The 18333-nt window shown below is 41.7% G+C and overlaps 2 protein-coding genes across 7 annotated transcripts in view; one reads left to right on the top strand and one right to left on the bottom strand.

The window, feature by feature from the left end:
- The window catches only part of smyd3 (SET and MYND domain containing 3), a 31436-nt gene extending 27844 nt beyond the window's left edge, over positions 1-3592 (top strand). For both annotated transcript variants that reach the window (XM_088372212.1, XM_088372213.1), the window contains 4 exons: positions 351-438; positions 558-732; positions 3097-3205; positions 3362-3592. In XM_088372212.1, the coding sequence (XP_088228338.1) occupies positions 351-438; positions 558-732; positions 3097-3205; positions 3362-3460 (471 nt within the window). In that variant the 3' untranslated portion in view covers positions 3461-3592. The remainder of the gene's footprint in view (positions 1-350; positions 439-557; positions 733-3096; positions 3206-3361) is intronic.
- A 1184-nt stretch (positions 3593-4776) lies between these two features.
- kif26ba (kinesin family member 26Ba) overlaps positions 4777-18333 on the bottom strand; it is a 50119-nt gene continuing 36562 nt past the window's right edge. For 3 of the 5 annotated variants that reach the window (XM_088372204.1, XM_088372206.1, XM_088372202.1), the window contains 17 exons: positions 16832-17003; positions 15820-16137; positions 15582-15761; positions 15181-15307; positions 14836-15067; positions 14571-14672; positions 14360-14481; positions 13996-14175; positions 13674-13924; positions 12935-13577; positions 11811-12685; positions 11462-11694; positions 11231-11380; positions 10870-11096; positions 9728-9990; positions 9235-9379; positions 4777-8338 (listed from right to left, as the gene is read on the bottom strand). In XM_088372204.1, coding sequence (XP_088228330.1) covers positions 8190-8338; positions 9235-9379; positions 9728-9990; positions 10870-11096; positions 11231-11380; positions 11462-11694; positions 11811-12685; positions 12935-13577; positions 13674-13924; positions 13996-14175; positions 14360-14481; positions 14571-14672; positions 14836-15067; positions 15181-15307; positions 15582-15761; positions 15820-16137; positions 16832-17003 — 4369 coding nt within the window. In that variant the 3' untranslated portion in view covers positions 4777-8189. The remainder of the gene's footprint in view (positions 8339-9234; positions 9380-9727; positions 9991-10869; positions 11097-11230; positions 11381-11461; positions 11695-11810; positions 12686-12934; positions 13578-13673; positions 13925-13995; positions 14176-14359; positions 14482-14570; positions 14673-14835; positions 15068-15180; positions 15308-15581; positions 15762-15819; positions 16138-16831; positions 17004-18333) is intronic. The other 2 variants (XM_088372203.1, XM_088372205.1) reach the window with 2 other exon arrangements.

Raw genomic sequence — 18333 nt, 5'->3', positions numbered from 1 at the left:
GCTTTTTGCAGTTTTATGATATTGGTGCAAGCTTTCAAGGTTTCAGACGAGTGAAAGCAACCTTTGACGTCCTTGCGTCTCCATCAACGTGCCACTGATTGTGTTGAAAAAGAAAAATTGGGTTAGTCTTGGCAGTTGCTAACAGATATTTGTCATATTTTGCCTGTTAATGGCTTGTTGGCTAGTTTGTCCTAAATTACATATTATTTTGACAAAAAAGCTTGCCTTTTGCATGACTAGATTGCTCACAATTACTTGGATCTCTTGGCTTACATATTTCACAATGTTTGAGCCACTTAATGCTTTATAAAAAGTCATCCTGCAAGATTTTTGTTTCCTCTCTTTTCCAGGACAGACTCATGCAGTCTGGTGAACAGACAACATGGCTAAAGTTGAAGGAGGCTTTACCCAAATTAGAAGAAATGAAGGCAGCCTCAGGTATCTTTTAGCACGATGATGTTAATTGATTAACAGTTCCTTTCGGTTAAATTCGGCTCCTCTTAAATCCAAGCATTCCAATCCAGTAGCAATAGTTTCTTTCTCAAATAATTCTTCAGCTTGGCAAAGCCTTCGAGAGAGTTGTACACGTCTTTTATCAACCGAGGGAGCTGACGTGCCTGATGAAAACCTCTACAAGCTCCGATTGACCGATATGGCTCTGGATTGTGCAGTTCACCTCGCTCAATGGGAAGAAGCCACAAAACACGGGGAGAGGACACTTCCAGTTTACAGGTGAGAAGAAGCGCAGTGTTTATATATGTTATGAGATTTTTTGTTTTGCCACAGCAGTGCCAAACAACAAAAATGTTCACCTAAAAAAATATTTTTGTTTTATGTCCTGGAGATCTTGCGTTGGAGAGAGAAATACTTGGTTGTGGTTGATCATGATGCATTGAAGTCAAGCAAATAATTCAATTTCTTATCTGTGGTTATCATCACATATTTTCTCTTCTTTGTATCACTGGTACATTGTTGTGGTAGAGTGACCAAAAAAACACAAAAGCCAAAGAAAAAGAAAATCTCAACGTCCCAAGTGAGAAAGATCTTAAAATAGGAGCTAGAAAGAAAACGAGTTGGAAAGTGTGTGTTCTTCTTTAAACTTGACTTTTTATCTATTCTGCTCCAGTTACTGCAGTAACTTAACGTCTCTCTCCATCTTCCATCCTTCCCACATTCTGTATTCCTTTCTTCCATTTTGACTTTTTCCACCATTTTCACTTTAGAATATAGAGGCATTGCTCTGCTACAGGATATCTCCTCAGTACAAATATTTTCTCGCTTTAAACAGGGAGCCTTGTGTCCATATTTCACATGATACCATGTTTTCTATTTTGTTTTATACTTGGAAGACAATATTGCGCAAACAATGTAGCAACAGAGCGAATATCATGCAAATGTATTCCATTTGGTCTTTTGCAAGAATGAATGTACGGCATTGCTCATTTAAATTAAAGCTGCATTCATTATAGCTTTGGCCAGAATACAAAACACAATTAGGCAGACTATAACTAATCTCTCCTCCGCATTTGCATTCACAAAGATAATCCTTGCTTTCCTCTCACAAACATCTCGAGAATTCTATTTTCCACTGGATTTCCCTGGAAATGCATGCGTGCCTCCTTCCACAAGTGTCAACATCTCCTCGGTGCCCTCTTCTCATTCTCATAGCCCAGGGCTGTGGCCTTCTAACGAGCTGCCTTCCACATAAACCTATTTACTCCCCGGGGAGGAAAATAAAGGGGGGGAACCCTAATGAAATAATTGTAATCACTGCCAGTGTGTGCATACAAAGATGAAACATAATTGGAGTTGCTTCTGCATTTGTGTTTATTTGCTCGACGTGGCCGCTTGACTCGCCGTCTTGCTAATTAAATCAATATTGTAACTTGTTATTATTCATTCAGCAGTAAGACCGATTTAGTCTTTGAACTTCCCGTTTAATGATGGCGTTCCTAACAGGGACAGGGAGGAATTTGTTAATTGCTTGGCTCTGCGATTATCAGCTAGTTATCTTTGAAGGGGAAAAACATTTGGCTTGTTTGTGAAATTAATATAAAACTGTGTTGCAGTATTCAATTATAGAGCATTTACTCTGATGTTATTTAAATATTATTAATTACAACATAAAAACACGTCACTGGTGGGTTTGGCTTTATTTCACAAGCAAAGGATTCAGATGAAAGTTGCCCGCAATGTCGACTCTTAACAGTGTCACCAAGCTCCTGTAAGGTGCCCATGACCTGACACAATATTGTCAAAGGGCTTCACTTGACCTATAAAAGAATTCTGCCAATATCCAGTTTGCTTGTGTGTGCAGTGTTGTTGTTCAGCCTCATATTCTTTAGAATCAAATAAGTCCCATTCAAGCTGCTGCACTGAATTCACACTCGCAGCTATAGCGGAGATTGAGCCGACCCTAGAGAGGGTTTTTAGTCTCACTCGACTTCATCTGGAGCATTTTCTTGCGGCTTTAGCGAGGTTACATCGAATCATTTGGCATGGATAATCAAGACAGTGCCTGGTCGGGGGACAGAGGAGGAAATGGAAGGGAAGGCTTATGAGGGAAGACTGCAGGAGAGGGGAGAAGGCAGAGTGTCACCCACTTTAATCCCTGCAACTAGCTGCACGAATTTAAATGAAAAGGAGGCGAGCAGGGAGCATGATGGTTGAGAAAAAAATAGAGGACAAATACTCAAAAAATGTTCCTGCATTAAGGCTGGTGTGTATAAATTATGAAACCACAATTTCCCTTTATATATCATGATTCATTTATTTATGCACAGTTGTACTGTACGTGTGTTGGTGTGAACAAACGGATCGGGGCTGTGTTTGACACCATTAAACAAATTCAAATTAATTCCCAGGTAAACAAGCAAAATCTTGCATGGTGCATGCTTGCCATCTTTCACGTGTTCTAAATGAATGCTAACAGTATGCAAATTCTTCTGTTGCAGCTGTTCAGAAATAAATCCGTGAGAGATGCAAAAACTGTAAACTATATGGTTAAAAGAATTAACAATTGTAGACTATAATTTCTTGTTGCAGCTTCTCAAGGTCATATTTGTTTTAATCCAATTCGCTCTTCTTGTCTTGAAGACTTTACTACCCTGATCCCCATCCCGTCCACGGAGTCCAGCTAATGAGAGTTGCAAAGCTGCAGCATTATTTGGAGCGCATTCAAGATGCACTGGACACTTTCAAACAGGTTTGTACGACAACTGTAGATTCCGAACAATCCCCCGTAAAGGTTTATAGTAAGTTTTTAGTTCATCCTGACATTTCACCCAAAAGTCAAATCGCCCTGACCTTGAGTTTGTTTTGAAAATGACTAACTGAAAGTGTTTTCTTATCTGTCCACCAGGCCTTTGAAATCCTCAAGATCACCCATGGAATTGATCACCACTTTGTGGCTGATTTGTTGGTCAAGATGGAAGAATGTCGCTTAGAGATGAATCGATAAATCAACTTGATGATGTAATTCAAGGCAAGCTGTAAAAAGTTTCTCTTTCTTTGAACAGCTTGATGTCATGAGGGCTCCAAGTTTGTTTGCAAAACCTGACAACAAATATAGTTCAAGTCCGTTTGTATGAGATTCTTGTCTCTTGTGTCTAATCTCTAGATTCCATTGCGGTGAGTTTGTTTGGCGTGTGTATGTGTGTTTATAGCAAAGGCAGCTTCTCAAAACATCCATCCTCCCCTCACCACATATCCATCACACACTTCCCATGATAATCCCTGTTATTGTGTGGGTTATTCTGTCAGTGTGCGTTAAGGCTGAAGAGTGTCTGTGATGGAATGTGGCAATGTGGTCATGCTTCACACGCACACACACGCACGCACGCATGCACACACACACACACAAGGTTGCCTCTTTGTTAAAAGGATGACAACATTTCCTCTGGGAGCGTAAAGTGTGTGTTTATGGGTTATGGGAGGATTACTGTGACATTGTCTGCTTTCACAAATAAAAGGTTTTGCATTTCTGACACTTTTCGCTATCTACATAGAAAAGACTCGTCGATTAGTCAGCTGTGAATAACTGGCACTTTACCATAGTTGTTCAGATTATTATTTTCCAATAGTATATGAAGCAAGAGCTATATCAGTCCAATTACCCTCATCAGTTACGAATAAGCATTTAATAAAAAGGATTACAGTATTTCATTAGGTTGCAGTTTCCAGTTCTATATGTTAATATTTGGTTTATCCTATTCCGGAAATATAACAGCTGCTTGAAGGATTAACTGTAATTTTCAAAAATACAGCCCTTGAGATTGTATTAAGAATTGTTGGACGATTGCCTTTTCAAATTTATTCAATAAAATAATTTAATAGTAATAATGCTTGAGGTAGACTTTATAAAATACAAAATTCTGACCCTAAAGACAGCCCAACAATAGAAATGTCACACTACATCTCCCTCCATGTCTCTTTTTAGTGGTTGTTGTTTCCTCTTTCTGCCATCAACCGGCACAGGCCATTAAACCAGATTTACTGTCGTCACTCTCACAGCCTGTCACTTTTCCCTCTCTCATTCGCCCAACACTTCAAATTATATTCATAACCTCTCTTTGTCTAACTGTTGCTCCAACATTAAAATTCTGCAGCATGCAACACAAAAACACTTTAATGAAGTGATTCTTTGCGTGCTATTAGAGAGAGCCAGCACACCACTTTGAAACTTTTTTATTTTTTTTTTTTGCTCTGCTTTTGCGCAACACTGATAGATTGTATTGCATAGTTGAACTTTTCCAAGAAAGCAAACACACGTTAAATTTTTGAATACATTCCTTTATTTACATTCGGCCATCTTTTTTGTCCGCTGTGTCAAAAGACAGTTCCAGCCTTGAATCATGCACAGAGAATATCACACTTGATGCACTTCTGAATTTTCACACTGATCTCCATTTTTTTATGACATTGTTAGCGCATCTGTTCTGCAGATTGGCACTTATGACTGAAAAAAAAAACTGAAAAAAAAACAGACTTGAAACAAATAAGTTGTCTTGTTTTTTGACATGTAACGATATGATAACTCTCACATCCACAAACATAAGACACATTTTTTTGGCCATTTATCCACCTCGAGAAGGGGATTTCCATAACATTGCCATTTATCACACTGGGCTGGTTCGTGTAAATAATGTTACATACACTAAGATTTATTTAACTATTTTCAGTTTAGTCTTCAACCATGGCCAAAAGGAATAATAGGTGAGTATAAATGTGATATGTGCACAATATATACAGTTGATCCTCAAATTATTTATACCCTGGACATGTTTTGACTGGAAATGACAGGGGAACATGGCAAATAACCGTTAAACATCATTAAACATATTGTACGTTTCCATTGGGATTTTTTTTTTCAACGATTTGTTTTACCCTAAGCATCATCTTAACATCTAGCCAAATTGGACTAATTTTGAACATGGAATGTTTTCCAAACTGAATAAAAAAAAAAAAAAAAATGAGATTAGCATATAATTTCAATTATTATTTCAATTACATTTTACCATCAGTTGACTTCATTGTATAATTTTTTTAGCTTAAAGACCCACTTTAATGGTAAGTATGGCCAGTGAATGAATCATTTTGGACATTAACAACATGTTTAGTATATTTTGTGTGTTTGGCAACATATATACAGTTATCTTTTTTTTTTATCCTAAATGCATAGTAACCTTTAAACATCGTAAGGCTTAAATAAATACACATCAATAGCTGAAATAAATAGACTTTGATCCACTATGAGAAAGAAAATAAGAAACATTCTGATGTTGTACTCTGTATAAACACATCGAAAGGCCAGTTTATCAAACATACATTAGCGTTTTTGCTGTTCCCAGGAGATTACCTCCAGTCTGCCTCTGCATGTGGAGATAAATGACTTTCACTTAAGTCAGCCAGCCATGAAAAGGTCCAAAACCTCACACAGTTTATATCCTGCTACTCTGTTACATTATCTCCTCCAATTTGGCATACATTGAACACTGAGAAACAAATTGCTCAGGAGAAGGAGGAGGGGTAGTGAAGCATCGAAGCTGCTGTAGTGATGTTCAAGATTTTGTTTTTTTTAAAGGTTATTTCTGACACAAATCACTCTTTCATAAATTTATATTTGTACAAACATTTAGAGCATAAACATCTCAAGCACCATAGAGAAGAATATAAAATCATGTAAAAGACATGGAACCCAGCAGAAATCACCGCCTCTGAATTTTTATCCCTAACTAAAGTCCTCTTTAAGTTGATTATATATGAATACATTTTTAGAAACAGCCATAACTACTGCTACTTTTTGGAGGCCATAATTCCTTATTCTAATTTCTAGACTAAAACTTGCAACTTTGTCCCGGTGATATTGTAATACTTATCTAAATAAAGGCATTGTTCAATTAAATGTAAGATCTATTTTCCATGGCCAATAGCTCTCAGTCCAATGTTGTGTCTCTGAGGTTTTCACGTCGGTGCGAAGGCTTCATTAGCTGATTCATTGCAGATCCGTGACATAGCGTCAAGAAAACTGTCATCTCGAATGAACCGCAGACGCAAGACGCATAATGTCCCCAAATTAAAACCGAATGCGGTTAGCATCTCTACATGGTCCCATTGCCTTCCATTAGTATAAAACACACACACTGACAAGTCATTGAGTTTCTTTACAAATAGAGCCGTACGACACGGATACAAATAACAGACAAGCGTCAATCAATGGATGCGCCGACGGGAATGAAACATTCCTGGGCTGCTTCGTGAACACGGAAAAGCCATCACATCATGAGCAACGCAGAGATTTTGAGAGTAGAAAGTCAAGCTCAACAAGCCACCAAAATAAATAATAACTTGCATTTCCACTGAAGTGCCACCATGTATTTGGTCATTTTTTAGTTTTATAAATAACCTGATTCCATTTGTTCTTTTTGTATCTTTTTAAGTTACTTAATTTAGGTCTCTTGGCCAATGTCCTCAACATGTAAAACATCTTGTATGAGAAGTGTTCGGGTTAGTTAGAAGCTTGACGGGGTGGCACAAAACAAACAATTTCATTTTGTCAGGTTTGTAGAGCCCTGCGGTTTTTAATATTCTGCACACGGTACAGTGTTGCCTTGAGATACGAGGGAAAATAAAATTAAAGAAGTTTCTAACTTTTTAATGACTCCCAGGGGCTTTAATGTCAAACTAAATATAAAACTAGCAGAATATCACAGCAGATAATGTCTTTGTCCAAAGAAAGAGACGCAATGTGAATTATGACATTGCATTTTATAGTTTTTACTATATGTACTTGTAAAGTGCAGGAAAATAGAGTGCTATTTTAAAAATTAAACGGAAGCTGGAAAGATTTTTGGCATTTCGATATGGAAAGATGATTTAACAACCTTTTTCGAGTGGCTAAGGTGGTCTTGAAGGAAGTAAATTAAAATCTCAAGGCAATACTGTTTGAGTTTAGAGACTGGTGGATTAGGCTCTATCTCACCTTCGACTATAACAAAGACAAGCACTATAGACAAAAGATGGATAAATCATAAAAGACCCCCACATATGGCTGAATTCACTTTTTTATGGCAGCTCAGGTGTACTTGGCGGGGGCCTGGCTCCCACATAAATTAAACCCACACGAAGAAGTACATCGCATTTCCAGATGGCGATGAATCCATCAAAGATTCTCATCTTTGTATATTTTCCTATGCTAGCACCATACTGTATGTAGACAAAAAATCAAGGAGAGTCTTGGTATTCTTGAAGCGTTAACAAGGCACTTTTTCTCATTGAGTTTATTTATCCTTCTGACTGCTGACTACTTCTTGGTCTTTTTTAACAATTGAACAAAGGGGCATGCTGTGGGCCCCAATTTCTTGTTTTGTACCTCTGTATTTAAAAAAAAGATGGCAATATGGGTCATTTGCCACCAGTTGGTTGTTTGAAAGCTTCTTGGTAAACTGCTTCTTCAGCTGTTTTGTCCTTCCAGATGAAGACAGGCTCTCCCCAACGGCCATCTACCTATTGTACATCTCCAATTGATTCATCCATCACTTGTCCCGCTTACCTACACGTGGAGAAGAAGTATAGAAGATTGGCTCAGTCCATCACAAGAACCCTTCTTTCAATTATCCCAGACGAGAAGTATTTATTTGGCAGCGGTTTCTACATTGACAGAAAAGGTGTTCAGACACCTCGCCGTGCATCTACCGATGTCTGGATGACACGTCAAAGCAAGTGATCATCATGAGGTGAGCTTTGCAGAAGTTCACTCTATTCTCCAGTTTGTCCGTCACCGTCTCCAGAGCTTCCAAATATTCCAGTGAGTCCACCTCGTAAACCTGCTGCAGCTCGACTGTATGAGGAGAAGAAGACAACTTCAGGTTCAAAGTGAGTGACTCGAATTCCTTTAACAGTGAGTATGTTGAGATCCGATGAGCGTCAAACATTTTCATGCACATCAAACCAATCAGCGATCCTCAATGAGTGTTGCATCATCGCGTTAAGTGCTACTTTGTATTGATTTGCAATGGCTCTTATCAGTGGAGGCCACTGCTTATATATATATTTTTGCACCACTTCATCTTAGTAATGAGGCTTTTATGCACTTTAACCCTGCTGTAATGTCCCTCTTTATGTGATTGCACTGAGAAGCTTCTGGCAGAGTCCCGTCACGTTCTTAACATTGCCATCCTCATTCATCCAAGGAAAAGCAGCACATCCAGTTTGTGAGCCCTGACGTTGTTGCCCTCACATTGAACCCTCATGCAAAGTCATATACTGCCACATTCATCACACTTCTCTGCCCAAGTATCTAATTAAGATTCTCTATTGAGTTGTCACCCATAATGTTAGCTATGTGGTTGCTGTTAATCGCTTACAATGATGAGTGAGTTCATCATCACAATTTAAATGATCTCCTTGGAACCACTGACTCGCTGGACTGCTGTTCTTCATGTGCACATGAAGGCGATGTAGCTGATGTCAGAGCAAATTTTTCACTTTACTTGCATATGTTGATAAATGTTGCATTTGCATGCAGCAGTGCAGCTAAATGCCACATCACCATGTTTGCTTTGAAAGCTAGGCTTCACTAATTGAGCCATGTCAAAGAGCTTTCATAGCATCTGAGGGATCTTGTTGTTCAGAGGAATCAGTCAGCAGAAGGGAAAACAAATTTCAAATGCATGAAATATGCCATTCAACACAGTATAGACAGACATCATCATTAAAACCATGTGAGAAACTTACACTCGGTGGTCCATGTTTGAGGCTCCAGCATCAGGTGCTGTTTGGTTTGTTCCAGCTCTTTCTTCAAGCATTGGTATTTGGCTCGGACCTCGCTGATGCGCTGCTGACGGTGCTCCAGCAGGCGAAGCTTGCCACTGACGTAAACCTGATAAACACACAGCCACAAAATGAGTGCACAATCTATTCAAGTACTCACATACTTTTTCACAAACCCCTCAAGAGCTCTGCTGTCTACTGGGTGGCACCGAGCAGCCTAACAGGCACAGCTGAAATTTAAGTGCTTCTCAGAAGAAACCGACAGAGGAATCTAATTTCATGCTTTCCTTTCTGTAAAACACTGCCATCATTTCATGTCAGATTAATGTGTGGCAGCTAAACCCTCAACTATAAATTGTATTTGGCATTCAGTGTGGTGCATTTGCTTAAAAAAGCGAATAGCCTATATTACGTTCAAATATTGTTTGTATATAATTGATGTCGTTTTTCGTCCCACCTTGGTCTCCACCTTGTCCTTCCTCCTCTGCAGGCGCTCGACGTCATCGATCTCGTACACCTTGATCTCAAAGGCCTCCGTTGTGGCGGCTCCCGGACCTCGTAGGTTTGCAGAGGCGGGCGGCCCCAGTGGTCCGTCCACCCAACATGCCCCCGGGCTGGAGGAGGAGGAAGAAGAGGACGTGGCAGCCTGTTTGGCCGAGCGGTGAGGAGACGTGGAGGAGTCCAAGGTCAGTGCCGGAATCAGACGACGACGCTGGAGACCTAAATATACATAGAAAAATGTCAAAGATACCTTGGAGCAGACTTTCTTGACAGTGAGCAAGCTTTCCAAAATGCCAACAAATCCACCTGCCAGGAGGTGATTTTGCACTCCGGTAGCACAACAAAAAGGTTATTCCAATTTATATCGATAATGAGACGCGCACTTTGCTGAGCTGCCTGTGTCAAAGCTGATTTGACGCACATATCCATTGTCATGCTCAAGCAGTGGCCTGTGATTTGGCAGCCATAATAAAGGCTCCTGCGTAATGTGCTCGTGAATGTAGATTCATTATAGCCAGCAGCAGCAGTTCCCCTCTACCATTTCACACATGATTGGTCCAGGTCACCTTTCCTACCTGACTCCTTGTGCAAGCATATTTCCCGAACACACTCACACACACACACACACACACACACACACATTTTATTTCTACTTTCACTGCTTTTGACACCCCTAAGACTACACTTTGTCACTTTTTGGACTTTTACGGCTTTCAATCGATGGTCTGAAGCACTGGTCGCAAGTGCAATTTTTTGTGCTGTTGGAATTGCTGAGTGAGCATGTTAGCGTTGCTCTTAAGAGGATGCAAAAAGTAAGACTGATACATTTGAGAGGTTAGAAAATACTGATTATAGAAAATAGTTGTACTTTAGCAAGTGACAAATGTAAAAATATGAATGTCAATAAAAATCATAAGGGCATGTAATTGAAGGCTTGCTTAAAAATTACAGACCTTTAAAAGGCCAATTTCTAATCTAATAATCTTTTTGTAGATACAAAAACTAAACTCTAAGGGGGCATGTTTGCACACTACCAAATTTCATATTCTTTTTTTTTTTTTTTGCACAATTCTGCTAACAAGCAGTCAAAGACCTCACCTCCTAAGTATCCAGTATTGCTCCTGCTTTTCTTGTTGCTCTTGGAGCTGCGTCTGGAGGAGGTGGTGGCTGAGCTGTGCTCACTGAGCGAGTCTTGAGCCGAGGAAGTACTTCCTGTGTTCTCGCTGCTATCTCTTAGCATGCTCTCGTAGCCGCTGCTGCCACCGCTGTGGTAGAACAAGGCCGTCTTCCCCATGGCCGGGGGCAGTTCGCCACTCAGTACGCTGCTGTTAGATGCCAAAATAAGACCCGTGTTTAGAAAATAGAATTTACATAAAAAGAAAAAGTTGACCCCACCAATGCACTCAGAATTCAAGGTGAAAGTTCTTTAACACGAAGTTCAGTATGACTGCACAGATACCTGTTGTCGCTGGCATGGCCACTGCTGCATCGATGCGGTTTTCTCGGAGCAGTGATCTTGCTGTAGGGAGATGGAAGGCTTTGGACTGCTGGTGCTCTTTCCTCCACTGTGCCTCCTCCAGCAATACCGCCTGCTACCGGTGCCCCACCACTGCCATGTCACAAAACATTGTCAGAAGATCTCTTTATTGCTACTCAAGAGAAAATCTTTGATAGGTTAAAACTGGCCAACCTTGCCCCTACAGTGACTTTTTCCTCTGCTGGATCTGCACCTCCTCCCTGGGCGTGATTCCTGGAACGTGAACCGCCACTTCCTTGGAGAAGCTCTGAGATACGGCCGTTGACAGCCCGCAGGGGAAGCTTGGCAGCCAAACTTCCTCCTCTACTGCGGCTCAGAGACTGCGTAGACCACGATGCAGGAGAGGGTCCCTGCTGCTGCACAGGAACTTGAATGCTGCTTTGTGGCTGTGGAAGGAGATGCAGAGCTTAGTCTGAACGTGAGCGTCTGGATATAAATTTTTGACTGTTTATCTCAATCAGTAAATCACAATTGTAAGTCAAGGTTTCAGATAAAGTCATACCTTTCCATTTGGGGGAAGGCTAGAGCTTCTATTTGAGGCTTGGCTCAGAGACTTGGTAGAAAAGCTGAGAGTCTTGGTGCTGGAGGCAGACAGACTTCGGGCTTTGGGACTGCTGGTCATCAGTAGCTTACTGACAGCCGAAATCTTTGACTGACCACTTGATTTGGCAGGCGACTGCGGAGCGCTACATGTACCGGGACTACCTCCAGCGCCGTTTCCGGCACGAGTGAGGCTGCGCCCAGTACGAGGTATGGTACCATCTCCCTTTGATCCTCCCCCTCGGAGGCTTTCAGCCCTTTCCAGGGACAAGCAGTCATAATGGTGCGATCCACTGTTGGCTCGACCAAGAGAGTTAGTTCTGCTCGCAAGTTGCTCCAGCTTTGCGCTAAAGAGTCTACTACTGTCGATACTGGAGCCACGCTGCCTGGTGCCACATGGATCATCTGTAGAACTGCCCGGTATGGAGACCTCATGGATGGGCTGGTGGAGTGGACTGGCTGCCCTGTTGCGTAGGTCAAGGCTGGACTTGCGTACAGGTGGCAAAGGTGGCATCCCTCCCTTCTTGTGGGAGAAAAATCCTTGTTTTCCAGTCGAACCCCGGCGGTCGAGTGTGGCACGTGGACTGCAGGGAGTTGAAGAGGTGGTACCAATATTCCTGTACTCTGTTGTGCTTTCTAAACCGTCTTGGCGGTTCAGCCGATGCCAGGCACGAGGGAGACTGGCAGTTCGATGGATTTCTGGTTTGTAGTTATCAACCAAGCATTCTCCTTGAGCAAGACTAGTGACCATCTCACAGCCATCCACCACTCTCTTGAAGGAGTCTGGAGATGATATCACCTCTGCGCCTGAACTAGAGCCACCATGATCTTCAATGGCTGACAAAAGAATTGAAAGTCAGTTATTCACTTTGTAATCAACATTCCACGCATAATCTGCTTCATTAATATTATTAATAATCAAAATAGACTTCTCCCAATATTGAACTGCAATATTAAGTTCTTGATTTCTTTTTGAAAGCTAACAGGCTATTTCTTGTCTGGTGACTAATCAACTGGCCCATAAAATTTAAACAAAGCAAAACTCATTTTGTGAGTAGTCGAGGCAAAAAATGGGTATTTTCTCACCATCCCTGCAGAATTTCTCAATGTTTCCATTTCCAGCTGCTTCAATCTTCTGCCCTGATTGGCTCTTTGGATGCACCGCCTCCCTCTTCACTGGCCTGACTTCTTCATTGGGCCTCCCATCCTCCATACCACGCATCAGCCAGGGGTCCTCAAAGCTCATTTCACTGGAAATGGAAGCTAACTGCTCTGTGTTAAATTTTGTTGGTGAGGAGCAGATTATTGGTTGATGCACAGCCATCTGTTTGATAGCTACACAAGAGTGAGTACTGGTTGGGTTCTTGAAGGTAGAGAGGTTTCCAAGTGCTGTCAAAGACTGGATGGTTGTTTTAGCCATAGATGGAGGCATTTTTCTCAATCTGTCCTTAGTTGGCATTCCCTTCTCCCCTCTGTTCTCTGACAGTGCTCCTTCTAGACTCCCTCTTCTAAAACGTCCACTGCTTCCATTATCTCCTGACCCATCCAATCCCAAGGAAATTTGGTTGGGTTCAGCCAAGGCTTCCCCTTGATGACTTTGAGACTGGCTGAAGCTGTGAAGTGAGTGATCACCCTCACTGCACGCACTCAGATCACTCATCCAGGAGGAGATAGGGGTCATCACTGAGACAATCGTATCCCCGTCCATGCGGAGCTTGGCCATTGCCACCTGTAGAAGAATTTAGTATGGCCACCATGTATATTTCATTAGCTTTTCACAGAGTGTATTTCAAATCCAAATGTTAAACATGTCAAACACACCAACCTCTGCCATGGCAACAACCTCTGTAACCTCAGAGCTTGTTGCAATCACACGAAAGCTCTCTGAAGCTCCATCCTCTACCGGGCTTGTGAGCACTCCACTGGCCTGGACGTCCACAGAGCAGCAGTCACTATTGAAGCTGATAATGCTCGGTGGACGACAGGTTAGACGCTGCGTCATCATGAGAGCTGTGTCATCGAGTGCCTCCTCATCTATTGATAGCTCCTCACACAGCAAGTGATGTCCAGCTAGTCCTGCAGTGGTCATGTGTGTTTTATTTCAGATCTTCCCTTCAGTTGTAAAAGCCAAAAAGTATTTCACTCACCATCCCTGTGTGTATCCAAGGGTATCGGAGGGACGTCATCATCACAGAGTGTTTCTGCTGAGCCCAAGCTGGTAGACAGGGATGGAGTCAGATCTTTGACTTGTGGACTCATACCAACAGGAGATGTTCTGGACAATGGACACTCAGTGGAGGAACGACCGCTGTCTGCGGCCAGACTGTCTGTATTGTAGAAAACACATTGAATTTATTTAGTACAGCCCTACCATTGACCGGTAAGCAGTCCTGAGGTAATTTTCTATACTGATAAGAAAAACTATGAGTATTTGGACTTTTTAATATGTGAATTTTCTACTAAATCGGCTTGTAATAAGCACATAATCGGAATATGTGTGGAAAGACATACTGTCTGAGGTCAAAGCTTCTGTTGCTTGTTCATCCTGAGTGTGTGAGGACAGTGGAGATGTTGCTGGTATCACACCCTTCTGAGTGTACACTTTACACCGCTGAGACGGGGAGGACGGAGGCCTGGGGACACCCAGAAGTATTACCACGTTTTCTTTTCATATGCGTCTTTAGCATCACACAAAACTTTTTTTTTAAAAATTGAACCTCACCTGTATTCTGAAGTTTTCGTCAGACTGGCAATCCCAAGGCGCGGTGACCCGAGTGGCCTTGCTTTCCCCTCAGTGTTAACTCCCATGGTCACACTGTCACGACTGTCCAGATGAGATTATTTTTTTAATGACAAAATACCTTAATTGTGTACACCTCAATGAGATCAATTATAAAAGGATAATCAATCAAACTATATTTTGGTTAAGATTGGTTGGTTGTGGTTGGAGTTTGAGTTGTAGTTGTGGTGATTCAATGTTGTCTTACCTATCATGCTGGTGTGAGGTCTTGGCCCTGTGCAGAGGGTTCGAGATGTTGCTTCCTGCAACATTCCTACTCCCAGACACGAGGGTGGACCCGGAACTCTGTGTCAGACTGTGGATCATGGTCTGAGCTAGCTCTGCCTCCTCCACCACCTCCTTTATATCTTGCAGCTGCTCATCATTTGTTTTCCTTCTGGACTTTTCTGTTGAGGAGGAGGAGAGCTGGACTGCACCGCCTGCAGGAAATTCATTAGTTACTTTTGGTATTGGATAATTATCAATAAGATGAGGAAACAGAGGAGAAAAAAAGACTTCAATGGCCCTATTTATTTGAATGCAAATAATTCACCTGTTTTGGCCTCTGTGTTTAATGGAGCGGCAGATGCATTCTCAGCAGGAGCGATTGAAGAGGGGAAACACGGCTCTTTGGATTCTTGCTTGCAGACCGAAACCTCCTCAAAGGGAAACTTTGCCACCTGAGCAGAATGAATGTCAAACAACATTTAACACTAGATTGATAATGCTCTTAGTCCTGTGAGCCTTTTCTCGATTTTTCCCCAAGCTGCTACACTTCACTCAAAGTCTTCACAGTATGGTGCGGTATAGATTTGCGCAAGTAGACTGAAGTAAAGGTGCTGCCCAGCATGGGTTACAGAAAAATATAATGTTGCAGTGAAGGTGCACTATTCAAAATGTTCCTACACTATCTCCAAACTTGCAGGGTGGCTTTGGTGTAATATGACTCCTCACCTCCTCACTGCCATCAATGCAGTCCAGCCTCTCCTGCAGCTCAGCAAAGGTGTTACATTTTAGACACTCTGCCCCCTCCTCAGGCACGGTGGCCAATGGCTGTCCGAGTATCGATTGAGCGCACTGGGCCTGAGCTGTACCGCTTGGTTGATCCTGGCTTTCGGGTTCAGGCTGCACCTGCTGAAGCAGAACTTCAGGAATCAGTTATATGTTGGATCAGGACCTAAATGTCATTTACCTTCTGGACCGCCTGACTTTGTAGCGTTTCTGATTTTGCTCGTAGCAGAGCGGGAATTATTGGCACAATTTCCGGCGGACCCTCGTTGTCTGTCAGCTCTCGATCTGATACCGCGGCCCCGTTGGGACCAACATAGATGACGGTGTCACATGACTGCTCGCTACTTGAGTATTGCTCATCCTGGTCGCTGGAGAGGCGCAGCAGCGGCACGGTTGAGTTGGGGTCACCACGGTGATGGAAAGGCCTCAAATGAGTGGGCCGACGCATGCGACCTTCTTCGCAGGAGCTCTCTCCTCCAGACGAGCTGGAGGTGTATTGCTGAGGAAAGATGATGATGACAGGCACACGGTAAATACTATTTTTGTACAAGATTACATTTTTGCTTCTCAGGAGAGTGACAGAGAAAGAAGGAACAATTCTATTTCTGAGACTCGTCACCCAAGAATGTGAAATAAATGTCTAAACAGTGTTATCGCTCATTTTATCATCCCAATTTAGGAACAGAAAATGTTTGTTCTTTGTTCTGATGACAGCGATTGAATTTTGTGTTTATTTTTGGACTAAAGATGGATTTTGCATTTTCCGTTATTTTATTGATTAACGTTTATTGGGAGGTGAGCACTGTTGTTTCATCCATCCATCTAAAAACTAAAATAGATTAAAAAATGTGTTTATTAGTTTTTTTGTCCAACTGCAAAGATAAATGAAATACAATGTCATTTATTGTATAAATGTATAAACTTAGACCTGTTTTTAGCTGATCAAAGTCTAGTCTTTCTCTCACCAAATTGTCAGGTGCATGTTATAGAAAATGCCATTAGTGTACCAGTCCACTAAATTCCTGAGGATGAAAATGTTCCAATTCTCAGGCCAGAGCGCATTGCTGTCTACATAAACAAAACCCCAACATTTCTATAAATATTTTTCTGAATCGCAAAGAAAGGGCACTGTGTGCTCTGTGTGGTGGTGCACTGCAAATGAAATGAATGAAGCAAATGTTTTATTCACTCACCACGGTGACCTTCGTTTTTTTCTTCTTCATGCGTAGGACGCGGGACGCGATCTGGATGGTAGAAAGGCTTTCCGAAAAATCCGCCGGCGAGGCCGAGATGTGAGCGATCATGGTGGTGCGGCAATTTATGTTGCCTAGCGACTCCCTCAGCAACATGGTCAGCTTGCTGTCCCTTGAGACAGACACAGAAGACAGCACACGGTATGGGCTGGATACGTTGACGATGTCATAAGAAGGGTTATTAATAGCATCAGTCACAAATATTTTAAAATAGTAGATTGTGCTAATACATAAGAGTTGAGAGGCAGAACAGATTAGAAAGGCAAATTTAATGCTAATATTCTGTTCTATATATGGATTAGTGCAAGCAAGCACAAAGGTTTTAAGAGAAGCACTGCGGATGTTAAGCAGTCTAATATTGGAAGTTTATCTTTCTCTTAGGAGATTAAACTTGGAGACTGAAAATACACAGTGTGTTTAAGAAGTATGCTACTGAAGCCATTCATGCCTTTTTTGGCGTGTATACAATTTGTGTGCCATGACCATACATCTCCTGCTGTTATCCCTTTTAAAAAAACACGCAACCTGCGGGCATATCTCTTGAAAACACATTTGCATTCAAACACATTCGTCTTGACCTCTTCTCTTTAACCCGCACTGCTTACTGCTCCAGGGTTAAACCAATCCATCTCTCTCCTTCTCAGAGTATATATATAACTACTACACTTGTACATACATGAGTACAGGAGACATTGAATGATTGATTTCAGTCTCTTCTTGATACTTGTACTGGAGTACATTCAATCCAGCTCTCGAATGCATGTGGCTTCCTGTCAAACACGGCCAAAGCCTCACCAAACACATTCAAAATGAATTGCCATCACGTAATCCCACACTATAGCCTTGAAGTTACACGTGCTCTCATGAGGTTTGTGGCGTGTAAATCCTTTCCCGATCCCACATTATCTTGAGCCACCCAAAGTAAGAATCCCTCTTCAATGAGCTTGTTTTACCAAGTAGTGTTGGTGATTTAATTAACCCAGCATGGCACACAAAGCCTCAAAAAGAAGGCAGGAAGGAAGGTAGAACAAGGACACAGAATTCAGGGGAATGTAGAACGAGGGAGATTTGCATAGTGTACAACCGCTAATGCATACTGAAATTTTTGGGGTTGTTGCTCTTTTTCCCGTTTGTCCTCTGCCTTTTGTTTGCCTCTCTTCAACTGTTTATCTTTCTCACTCCTTGTAGCTTTCATCCCAAAACCGCAGTGATGAATATGCAACAGCAGGTGTTGTTTCTGACACTGACTGAAACCTTGGAATATGAAATGCTACTTTTCTTTCTTTATGTCACTCTGGCTCTCTCATTTATTCGACTGTTAACCTTGTACTGAAATACCTCGACGTTTCAGGCCTTCACAGATATTGCAGTACATTAAAAATATATATAGAGATATTCTTTTTTTTTACTTGCAAAAATTGTTCGTGGCCAACATAAAGGCT

Source organism: Syngnathus floridae, chromosome 3 (genome assembly GCF_059516105.1).
Source record: "Syngnathus floridae isolate MCC-2025c chromosome 3, RoL_Sflo_1.0, whole genome shotgun sequence".
Classification (NCBI taxonomy): Eukaryota; Metazoa; Chordata; class Actinopteri; order Syngnathiformes; family Syngnathidae; genus Syngnathus; species Syngnathus floridae.
The sequence above is the reverse complement of the archived record's forward strand: the minus strand, read 5'-3'. Positions and strand labels throughout refer to the sequence as shown.